This window comes from Lolium perenne, chromosome 1 (assembly GCF_019359855.2).
Source record: "Lolium perenne isolate Kyuss_39 chromosome 1, Kyuss_2.0, whole genome shotgun sequence".
In the NCBI taxonomy this organism is placed as follows: Eukaryota; Viridiplantae; Streptophyta; class Magnoliopsida; order Poales; family Poaceae; genus Lolium; species Lolium perenne.
This window is the reverse complement of record NC_067244.2, coordinates 176,647,772-176,660,557: the sequence shown is the minus strand read 5'-3', so window position 1 is coordinate 176,660,557 and position 12,786 is coordinate 176,647,772. Positions and strand designations below refer to the sequence as shown.

General features: G+C 45.7%; 1 protein-coding gene across 1 annotated transcript; it reads left to right on the top strand.

Moving 5' to 3' along the window:
* Window positions 1-1,153: 1,153 nt before the first annotated feature.
* Window positions 1,154-2,410, top strand: LOC127305543 (protein ALP1-like). The gene has a single exon (XM_051336047.2). It carries the CDS (start codon window positions 1,154-1,156, stop codon window positions 2,408-2,410), a length of 1,257 nt encoding a protein of 418 aa, XP_051192007.2.
* Window positions 2,411-12,786: the final 10,376 nt, after the last annotated feature.

The window sequence follows — 12,786 nt, the reverse complement described above, 5'->3', positions numbered from 1 at the left end:
ACCCTTCTGAATCTTAGGAGCATAATTTGAGAGACAATAGCTCATGCCCAGCTTAAAAGGTACGGAATGTCAATTGACGGCGACCCGGTGTTTCTCACGCAGCGTGAATTGGTACTCCTATTTGGTGTCGCCCTCCCCCTCCTTGCCTATAGATGCTTTGCAGCTTGGGTGAACACGGGCATATATGTATTGCTCCCGGTGTTACAAAATTGTACTGCGTTTTAAACATGCTTCACATTACCCTAAGACACAGTTTTAATATTCATGAATATGTTGCAGAAATTCGAAACGAAAAGAGCTATGCCAGTTTTAATCACATTACCGCCAGTTTCACCGGACTTGGAACACCATACCGCAGTGGTTTCCCAACTCCTGCTCGCAGCCCTATTACTACTGTGGGCTTGTTTGATGAAAAACTGTGGGCTTGTTTGATGAAAAGAAATCATATACCCTCCGATTCATATTAATTGACTTCAATATGAATGTATCTAGACACATTTTAGTTCTAGATACATCCATATTAGAGTCAATTAATATGAACCGGAGTAGAAATTTTGTAGGATTTCTATCCTTAGAAATTTTTCCTATCTACGTTGATTGATTCGTATGGACTGAATCCTTAGTAATACATAGGATTTTTTTGGTATAGGATTGCATTGCATTAGGCTGGTGCCAACGCGGGCGCCAGTGAGGGCGATAGCGCCCGTGGCGGGGCGGGAGGCGGGCGTTAGTGGGGCGGGACGGTAGCGGCAGGCGGTGGCTGGGTCGCCCGGCGGTAGCGCCCGCTGCCGCCCGGCTACCGCCCGCGTTGGCGGCGTGAGTGAGGCGGGAGCGGGGCGTGAGGCGGGGCGGCGCGTTGGCGGGCCGAAGAAAGCGAGAGCGAAGCGAGAGAGCGAAGCGAGAGCGGGCGGTAGGCGGGCGGGAGTGGGGCGAGAAGCGGGCGGTAGCGGGCGAGAGATGGGCGAGAGAGGGGCGGTAGTGGCTGAGGTGGCGCGATCTGATTCGTCCACCTCAGCTAGCCGTTGGGGTAGCCGTTGGTACTTCAAAAAACCCTAAAATTTCAGCCCCCCCTCTATAAATACCTCCATATGGTTTCACTCACTCCACACCCATTTCATCTCCTCCACTCTCCATTTCCACTCCTCTCAACGCCATGTCTTCGTCCAGCAGTTCGAGCGACGGAATAGAGGGTGATCTGATCGCTGCATTCCAAAGTGAGTACGAGGAGGAGATGCTGAACGAGGAGGAGGAGCCAAGACGGCCACGCCGCCGCCGAGAGTTCATCAGACGTGATCGTCTTGGTGCCCACGATCGGCTGTTCGAGGACTACTTCGCCGACGACTGCAACTACCCTCCGAGCTTCTTTCGGCGAAGGTATCGGATGAGGCGATCCCTTTTCCTGCGCATTGTGGATAGATTGGGTGAATACTCTCTGTATTTCACCCAAAGGAATGATGCTCTCAACCGTGCTGGTTTTTCTCCCCTGCAAAAGTGTACTGCGGCTTTGCGTCTGTTAGCTTATGGAGCCTCTGCAGATACAATAGATGAGTGGCTTAAGTTAGCTAGACAAACTTCATCAGATTGTCTAGATAGATTCTGTGAAGGCATCATTGCCTGTTACGGGGAACACTTTTGCCGTCGACCAAATGTCGAGGATACTCAGCGTCTGTTAGCGAAAGCCGAGGAGCGTGGCTTTCCGGGCATGTTAGGGAGCATCGATTGCATGCATTGGCAGTGGAGGAACTGCCCAGTGGCTTTTGCTGGTCAATTCACAAGGGGAGACATCAAACACCCTACCATAATCTTAGAAGCCGTTGCGTCGTATGATCGCTGGATCTGGCATGCCTTTTTTGGAGTGGCCGGGTCCAACAACGACCTCAATGTACTCAACCAGTCGCCGTTGTTCACGGACGTGCTTAGGGGAGAAGCACCCGTAGTGAACTTCACGGTGAATGGACACGAGTACAACTATGGTTACTACCTTGCCGACGGCATCTACCCCTCCTGGCCGGTGTTCATGAAAGGTGTTACTCTTCCACAAAGTGAAAAGCAGCGAATGTTCACTGCTGCTCAATCAGCTTGGCGCAAAGATGTCGAGTGTGCCTTTGGAGTGCTGAAGGCTAGGTTCAACACTCTAGCAGTTCCGGGACGCTCGTACTCGAGGCGTACTCTTGGGTTGATCATGCGTGCATGTGTCATTCTGCACAACATGATCATCGACGATGAGCGTGGTACAAATTTGGAGCACACCTATGAGACCGTTGAGTCCAATGTCGGCCCTGCAATACACCACCATGCACCACCAAGCCTAGCAGCCAGGATTCAGATGGACAACGATATGAGGGACTCACCGGTGTATACACAGCTCCAACAAGATTTGATAGAGCATGTGTGGGCTCATAATGCCTAGATTATGTAATTTTTTCAAATTTTTATGTAATTTCTTTTTATGATGTAATCGGTAACAATTTTAGTTCAATAAAATAATTTCCTTGCATTATTATTAATGTTGTAATCTGAAAAAGAAAAGCTAATGTCGAGGAGAGAGAAAAGCTGATGTGGAGGAGAGAGAAGTGAGAGCTCTCACTATAGCCCATGCATTGGCAAGGTGGGGTGAGAGTGGGGTGAGAGTGGGGTGAGAGTGAGGAAAAAGCTGACGTGGCGAGGCTAGAGCGGGGCGGTGCATTGGCACCAGCCTTATGTTTTGGAGGAAAATTTTCATCCACTCAGAACTCAGGTTACAATTCTTTTGATTTTCCTATGAATCAAATATCACTTGAATTTTTTTTTTGTAGACTGTAGGATTCAACTAGCCATGACATTGTAATCCTTCAGTTTTTTTATTCTTGTGTTTTAAGAATCTTAGGAATGAAAAAAGCCCTATATCAGCTTAGGAATATTTTCCCTTTCGTTTTTGCTGATTCCTCCATTGGCATGTCAACTTGGGCCCAGCCCAACCATGACGGGTTTGAGGGAGAGCAAAGCCACATGGACACAAGGATAAGAGCATCTCCAATCGCGTCCCCCAAATAGCACCGGATCGAGCGTTTGGGGGACGTGTTTTGTTTGTGCCGCGTTTGGGAGACGTCGCTCCCCAGTCGCGTCCCCCATACATAAATTCAAATAGTTTGCATTCAAAAGAGATAGTTCCCGCCGAAGTTGTCGCGATCAGAGTAGCGGCGATCAAAGTACTGGGCGCGCGATCATATTACAGGCCGGCGAATGAATTAAAAGAAGGGGTTGGGGTAGGGTGATGTCGACGCCGACGCCGATGGCGCATCCTGAGTCGACGTAGGCCCGTCGATCACGATGAACTCGTCGTGATCTACCCGGTGTGCATGCTCCGTCACCGACGTCGAGGCAGAGGCCGACGCAGGTGTAGTAGCGGATGCGTTTGCCGGCTCTTGCTCCGAGGTTGGGGCCGCTGCAGCTGCCTGGGCTGCCGCCTCGGACTTCTCCTCGGCCGCCGCCATTTTGGCTTCGATGTCGTCGAGGATCTGGCCTTTGAAGAAGTTGTGCGCCGCCCTCGTCTGGGGAGACATTCCTTCTGTTAACGCTCTCAGCAGGGACATGTCGTCCCTGCGTTTCTTCAGCTCCATCTTCTCCTCTTGCCTCTTGAGCAGCGCCGCCCACCTTTCCTCGGCCTTTTTGTCGCGGGAGAGCAAGGTCGGGGAGACCTCAACGAGGCACTGCGTGAGCGACGTCTGCGTCTTCTCGGTCGACGCAGCATCGGCCAAGGCGGTCTTGGCAGCCTTGTTGTCGATAGGGCGCCCTGCCGATGTTGCCAGCGGCGCATCAAGATCAATGGCGTCTTTCCCCTTGGACAACGAAACGTGCGTCAACTTCCATTTGTGGTTCATCTTGAGCTTGCTATAGCAATGCATCAGCGCGAACGACTTATGCCCATCCGAGTTCTTCCGGTACAAATCCATGGCCTTGTCAAACTAACCAAAGGAAGCGCAATCATTTCATCGAACACAGTGTAGGCGCTACAGATTATGTAAGAAAGAGCCATACCATTTGGGTGACGTCGGCGCCGCTGTCGCCTCTGGTCTCTAAGTCATGATGGTACCCATGCAACATGTTCATCGACGCCTGGATGATGGCCCATCGCGTCGACAACTTTCGGCGCAGATAGTCTTGATGCCACTGATCATCGGTCCAGCCTTCCGGCTTCTTCTTCAGAGTCGGCGCCTTTCGCGGCTTCGCGAAGGACGCCTTCTCCCCTTTCGTCTCGTTGGACGGCGACTTCTTGGTCCCTTTCTTGGCCATTTTTTTTGGGGCAGTTGGTGGCACCATGGATGGGGAGAGGGTGGCGGCTGGAGGAACAACGTAGCGGCGGCGGTCGGGAGAAATGAATCGGCGGGCGGGATAGGTCAAATGTGTTGGAATGGCAGAAATGCACGGCGGGAGAAGAGCGATGTGGCAGGAGAGGCGCGATTAGGCGGGAGCGGTGGACGAATTTTTTCTGTGCCGCTGACGCGTCGGGCCCACGTCGCTTCGCCTCGCGTTTCGGTGCGTCCGGCGTCCCCGGTGCGTCCCCTGTGAGAAGGGGACGGGCTCGGGGCGCCGGACACCGTATCGGGCCGCGCCGGACAAAAAGCGGCTTTGGGGGACGCAGCTGGGAACGTTTTTTTGTTCGCGCGCCCTAAATCCCTTTGGGGGACGCTTTGGGGGACGCGACTGGAGATGCTCTAAGTACTACCTGAATGGCGACATCTTAGATGGACCAAAGTCAGGTGCATCCTACACATGGCAGAGTATCTTAGCGGGTGTTACAACTTTTAAGAGAGGTTATATTTGGAGAATTGGAAATGGTGAGAATATCAAAATATGGACAGATCCTTGGATCCTTTCTAGCCCCAATAGGAAAGTGATATCCCCAAGAGGGGGTGCTGTTTATACTAGAGTAAGTGAGCTAATTAGCCCGGTGACAGGTCAGTGGGATATACAATTGCTGAACTTTTTAATGATTTGGATGTTGGTCCTATGTTCCAAATCCCACTGAATAGTCATGGCTTTGATGATTTTATCTCACAGGGTTTGACCAACCACGGACGATACACAGTACGATCAGGCTATCATGCACAATGGAAACATCAGTTTGGCGAAAAAAACAGTTATCTCTCCCGGGATCGTCAGCCCAAAATCCAGTTTGGAAAACTCTTTAGAGGCTGAAATTACTAGGCAAAATCAAAATCTTTACTTGGAGAGCCCTTCATGGGATTATCTCCCAAAAATGCATTTTAGCTAATCGCCATGTTGGACATAGCGCAGAATGCCCAATTTGCAATGTTGGAGCTGAGCACGTGCGTCACTTGTTATTCCAATGTCCGGTGGCTCAGGACATGTGGAGTACGTTGGGACTTGAGGAAGTGATAGCTGAAGCATTGAGAGTAGACAAAGTATGTTCTGCGATTCTGGAACATATTATCCAGCACAATGATAATAATTTCCAAGGGTTTGATATAGTTAACCTGAAAGAGGTTATTCTGACTACTTGCTGGTATGTTTGGTGAATGCGTCAGCGTCGAACTCACGAGGAGACGGTCCCGCCCTTAAACAGATGTAAGTTCTCAATTCCATTGTGGCCAATGCTGCAAAAAAGTAATACAACAGATGCGCGATAGAAGAGGCCGACTACGAGACATATCAAGCTAAATGTGGATGCATCCTTTCATGAAGACGTGAAGGCGGGAGCAATTGGGGCTGTCCTCCGGGATTATAACGGTGAATTCATAGCGGCTTCGGTTTCTTATCTCCCTAATGTGGTGTCAGTTGTGATGGATGAAGCTATGTCAATGAGGGAAGGTCTTTCCCTACCCATTCTAATGGGTTGCAACAGAACGATGGCGGAGTCGGACTCGGCGGAAGTTATTGATGAATGCACGGCACAGAGGAGTGATGGAGTGAACCATCAGCTATCTACGCGGATTGCATCGACAAGGTCGTCTCAACAGGGAGTGTTTCGTTTAACCATGTGTCGAGGGAAGCAGATCAAGTGGCTCATGTTTTAGCATCTCAGTGTTTTTCGACTGAGCTTTCTTGTAATTGGGTCGATGAATCCTCTAGTTTTATTTTGGACAAGCTCGTAAACGATGTAACCATACTCTGATCTTGGAGCAGCAACTTTCTGACGCACTCTCTTCCTTACTAGGGTATCTAAGGGCATTAGAAGGTTTTTAATGATGCGGCTTGCTAGCTTAATATATTATATTTTACCTCAAAAAAATTCATTTTCATAGGATTTGGCCTATTTTTTCCAAAAAAATCCATTGATCTATTAATAATATTTTACAGTAGTACTAAGAACTTAAAATAATAAAATACAAATAGATCTTTAGAACACCTACTATCGCGAGCCCAGAGCCTGCTTTCTGGCCTAATGAACCAAGTTATCTTGTCTGCAGCTCCCTCCATCTGCACTTGTGAATTATGATTGTGACACTAGACACTCTACCGTCCTACTTCACATGCACCGCTGTAGTAATGCACGAGAAAATGGAACAAACGGTACCTGATCACAAGTGTCACACTCTGACACACATGAATACCTACGAACGAGCAATCATGCTCCCCTGAACATGGATCGATGAGAAAGGGAATCTTGTAATTTGTATATCCTTGTGCGCGGTTGCATGTGAAAGCACACTAGTGACACCCTGAGTTAACGATTCCAGCATCCATAATGGACTATGCGCAGGACTGGGAATCAGTGTGTCTGGATCAGTGAGAGATGTTGGATCACGCCGATGGTTAGGTATAGATGGTGTGGTGCCGATAGACCGATAAACAACGCGGGACGGCAGAGGCAGGTAAGACGACGATCCGAGAGCTAATTGGTTGCCCATCTGTATACCGCTACTACTTCACATGCACCTTTCAGCGGTCGCTGGGAGGATAATTCAATGTTATTTTAAACCTTACTTATCTATCATCTTGACTCTTGTGAGATGCATGCATGCTTCGTTGTTTTGGATCGGTATGGGCTTCTGTTGGAGAAAATTGTTTCTATCTTACGTACTTGAGTTTTTAAAAGAGGTAGGAGTTGATGTTCAAAATAGAATTAAGGTATAGAAATTCGACCCATAAGAATTTGTGTAGCACCATTCTTTTGTTTCAAAGGCAACCCATAGGAAAAATATCCTAAGGATCGAAATCCTACGAAATTCCTAAATCCAAAGAGGCCCTAAAATCATCTGGGCTGTAATACTTTTAGCTTTTGCTGGACTAGCAGTGTCATGCCTGTAGTGGCGATGACAAAACTAAGTTGTAAAACTGGGTTGATGTTTCATTGAAGTAACGGAGCAGGGGATTTGCTCTTTTGATCTAAAAGGATGGTTACACGGGCATACTGCAATACTGCTGAAATAGTTACACCATTTACATTTACATAGTTGTGCCATCGGGTTCATTAAAGACGACGACCCACCGTGGAGGATCCGAGGCATCGCATTAAAGTGGGAGCCGACGGTGAGGTCGCTGCCGATCCTGCCCTTGAAATCTGACATGGTACAGGGTGTCGGCGCGTCTGTTCGGCGCCCTATGCGTAAAGGCCGGCTACTTTTGGGGGTGCCAGTGTGGTGGGGTCTCTATGTGGGGCGCCCGTGGAGATGCTCTCAACACCAGGGCCGGTGCAACATCCCAAGTTTTTGTTGGAGATATGCCCAAGAGGCAATAATAAATTAGTTATTGTTATATCTTGGTGTTCATGATAAATGTTTACATCCCATGCTATAATTGTATTAACCGAAACATTGATACATGTGTGTTATGTAAACAACAAGGAGTCCCTAGTAAGCCTCTTGTATAACTAGCTTGTTGATTAATAGATGATCATGGTTTCGTGATCATGAACATTGGATGTTGTTAATAACAAGGTTATGTCATTGGGTGAATGATATAATGGACATACACCCAAATAAGCGTAGCATGAGATCAAGTCATTAAGTTCAACTTGCTATAAGCTTTCGATACATAGTTACCTAGTCCTTCGACCATGAGATCATGTAAATCACTTACACCGGAAGGGTACTTTGATTACATCAAACGCCATTGCGTAAATGGGTGGTTATAAAGATGGAATTAAGTATTTGGAAAGTGTGAGTTGAGGCATATGGATCAACAGTGGGATTTGTCCATCCCGAAGACGGATAGATATACTCTGGGCCCTCTCGGTGGAATGTCGTCTGATTAGCTTGCAAGCATGTGATTGGATCACAAGAGATGACATACCACGGTAACGAGTAAAGAGTACTTGTCGGTAATGAGGTTGAACAAGGTATGGAGATACCGATGATCGAACCTCGGACAAGTAAAGTATCGCGTGACAAAGGGAATCGGTATCGTATGTAAATGGTTCAATCGATCACTAAGTTATCATTGAATATGTGGGAGCCATTATGGATCTCCAGATCCCGCTATTGGTTATTGGTCGGAGATGAGTCTCGACCATGTCTGCATAGTTCACGAACCGTAGGGTGACGCGCTTAAGGTTCGATGTCGCATAAGTAGATTCGGAATATGAGATGGAGACCAAAGTTTGTTCGGAGTCTCGGATGGGATCTGGGACATCACGAGGAGGTCCGGAATGGTCCGGAGAATAAGATTCATATATGGGAAGTCATTTTCAGGGTTACCGGAAAAGTTCAGGATTTTTCGGTATTGTACCGGAGGTTCTAGAAGGTTCCGCAGGGTACCATAGTGGGGCCCACCTATCCCGGACGACCAACATGGACCGGAGGGGTCGCATAGGACCACATGGGCCATGCACATCAGCCCCCCAAGGCCCATGTGGCTGTACCAAGTGGATAAGATCAAATCCCTTGAAAATAGGGACTTAACTTGGGGGGGAAGTTCCCCCCCTTGTTTTGGCCGACCCAAAGGCTTGGAGGAGGGGCCAAGGCAGCCCCCCACGCCTATATAAGAGGGAGGGGAGGGCTGGGGCGCAGCACATCATCCCCCCAAGCCCTAGCCGCCCCTCTCTCCCTCCTCCTTCTTCCTGCGCAGGCTTGGCGAAGCCCTGCAGGAATTTCTCCTCCACCTCCACCACCACGCCGTTGTGCTGCTGGGATTCCGAGGGGATATACCACACCTCCGCTGCCCGCTGGAACGGGGAAAGGACGGGCTTCATCGACACCGTACGCACGACCGAGTACGGAAGTGCTGCCGGATTGCAGCACAGGATGATCGACTACATCAACAACGAGATCTAATCTCGTAGGCTTTGGAAATCTTCGAGGGTTAGTCTCACATGATCTTCTCGTTGCTTCGATCTTGGTAGATTAGATCTTGGGTGTTCCATAGATTAGATCTTGGATTTATTGGTCTTGCGGTAGGAAAATTTTTGTTTTCTATACTACGAACCCCATCAGTGGTATCAGAGCCATGTCTATGCATAGATCTGTTGCACGAGTAGAACACAATGGTTTTGTGGGCGTTGATGCTTTTGTTGCTTTAGTTTGTGTACTTTGCATCTTGCGGGATGGTGGGATGAAGCGGCCCGGGCTAACTTTACATGACCGCGTCTCATGAGACTTGCTCCACGCTTGGCATGCAACTTGTATTGCATAAGTGGTTTTGCGGGTGTCTGTCTCTCCCACCATAGTGAAGATTCCAATTTGCACTTTCTATTGTCAACACTAGTATCACCGTTGTGGTTCATGTTCGTAGGTAGATTGGATCTTACTCGAAAACCCTAAACCACGTAAAATATGCAAACCAAATTAGAGGCGTCTAACTTGTTTTTGCAGGGTTTGGTGATGTGATATGGCCATGATGTGATGATGATTATATTTGATGTATGAGATGTTCATTGTTGTATTATGGCAACCGGCAGGAGCCTAATGGTTGTCTTTAAATTTGTTAAGACCTGCGTGTCTATTCATCATGTAATAGCTTTATTTCAAGTAGTTGTTATAGTAGCTATAAGTGATGGACAACCATGAAGCGGTGCCATGGACCTTGGTGCAATTCTGGTGATGATGGAGATCATGCTCATGTGCTTTGGAGATGGAGATCAAAAGCACAAGAAGAAAGGCCATATCATATCACATATTATGAATTGCATGTGATGTTAATCCTTTATGCATCTTATCTTGCTTAGATCGCGACGGTAGCATTATAAGATGATCCCTCACATTAATATCAAGATAATAAAGTGTTCTCCCCTCGTATGCACCATTGCTATAGTTCGTCGTTTTGAAGCATCTCGTGATGATCGGATGTGATAGATTCTACGTTCACATACAACGGGTGTAAGCCATGTTTGCACACGCGGAAATACTTGGGTTTGCTTGGCGAGCCTAGCATGTACAGACATGGCCTCGGGACACAAGAAACCGAAAGGTTGAACACGAGTCATATGGATGATATGATCAACATGTTGATGTTCACCATTGAAGCTACATCATCTCACATGATGATCGGTTTTGGTGTAGTGGATTTGGATCGTGTACCACTTAACAACCATGAGGGATGTTGTATTAAGTGGGAGTTCATTAGTAATTAGATTAAAACATGAACTAATTATCATGAACATAGTCTGAATAGTATTTTGAATTAAAGTTTGTAGAATTGGCATCCGTTTTCTACCATGCGCTAGTCTTGTAATTGAGATAGAAATATTGTTAAGTCTGACAAGTAACTTTACGATTTGATGCCGTATTGTTAAAGAATCAAGATATGATTAAGTCCTAATGCAAACTTTTAGTAAACCTCACATTGATGATTCAAAGAGCAATGGTTTCAATTAGTACAAAATCATCTTGTCTCCATGAAACTTGAAGTTCAAATCCGTTTGAAAAGTAAGGAGCTGAAAATTTTGTTTTCAGAAATAAGCGAGGTATGAGATATATGTGATATCTAAGACCTTATTGCAAGATGATAGAATATAATCTAGTGAGACTACATAAACTCATAAGTTTTATGGGAATGTACGAAGGTTGAAGACGCCAGGCGTCCCAATCCTCCAACTAAGTTGGGCACTAACGATATTCGCATATCCATGAAGTGATCGTCCTTAGTATGCACTGTTGCTAAAACTCGTCGTTTCGAAGCATCACGTGATGATCGGGTGTGATAGATTCTACGTGTGCATACAACGGGTGCAAGCCAGATTTGCACATGCGAATACTGAGGTTAAACTTTACGAGCCTAGCATGTACAGACATGGTCTCGGAAAGTCATCATGATATGATGGATAAAATTATGAGTGAAATTGTTCATCATATTACAAAGTTACTAATAGTGAAGTCTGGAACACTTGTCATATGATGATCAACTTCAAAGTAAGAACCTCAAGGTTATTGATATTTGACCAATGGACCTAGAAGTTGTTGAAGGTGAAGTGTTTTCTGAGAATGGGGAAAGCTAAAAGAGAAACCACAAAGATATTTTGGCAGAAAGAAAGAAAAAGACTAGAAAGTCTAGCTCAGGTGTATATAGATGATATACATGTTATGGATGTATTCCTTGTTTGGTCACATAATAAAATTCTTGGGTATTTGTACCAGATTGGTTGGTATGAGATGTCATACAATACAACGCAATACAAGAATACGATGGCCTAAGTGACTGATAAGGAATGTGGTAATAATGCACGTCTGGAACATAATAAAGTGTTATTATGTTTGTCGTTGGCATTCTACCTAGCCCTTAGAGTTTATAATAAAGAACTTAATAAATTGTTATTTTGCTCTGGTCAAATGAAAACAATGAGTTGTTCAAATTATGACATTGCTCCATGTACGATGGATAAGTTATTATAAATCTTAATGGTGAAACACACATACATAACACTGACGCTAAAATGCCATAAGGCAAATGATTTGAACTCCACTCATTAGTGGAACCGCCATTTAGGTCATGTTAGAAAGGAACGCATGGAGTCATATGATTTTTGAATCATTTGGCGCTTGCAAATCTCTTCTAAAAGGAAATGACTTAAATACCGTTCATAGGCCAAGAGTTGAACGGGCAACTAACTTAGTGGAAACATACATGGTGATGTATATGGTTCACTGGGCATAGTTGTGTGCGGAAGAAACTACTTCATGAAAACTTCTAACAATGAATTGAGTATATATATGTGGATATATTCGATAAGGAAGAAGTTTAAAACATTTGAATGGATTCAAATAAATTTCAGCATGAGGTGGAAATCATTGTAATAGAAAAGTCAAATATCTATGATTGGATCATGGTGGAAATATTTGAATTACGAGTTTTAGCAAATATCTAAGAGAGTTATGAAATCGTTCTACAACCTCATGTTTCTTGGAGTATCATAGTGATGATGGAGTGTCCGAGAAACGTATCCAAACCTTGTTGGATTAATGATGAGATAATATAAAATGACGCCATTATATTTTTGTGGATTATGCTTTAGAGACTACCGCTTTTACACTAAATAGAGCATCATCATAATCCGTTGAAATGACACCATACAAGTTATGGCATGGGTATAAACCCTAATAGTCCTTTCTTAAATTTTGGTATGCATAGCATAAGTAAATAAGTTTACAACCAAAATCGGATGAATGTCTTTGTTGTTATCCCAGAATTGGGAATTCTTTCCACTATGAAGTAAAAGACAAAAGTGTTTGTTAATGTTACTTGCTTATTTCTAAGAAATTGTTTTCTAGCAAAGTATTTGAGTGGGAGGACAATAGAACTTGATAAGGTTTATGAACCTGAGCATAATGATCAGAGTAGCGCAGCATCGGAAATGGTTCTGGAAGCGGCCACGACGATCATGGCTCCCATGACTACAAAGTGTTTTAGCCA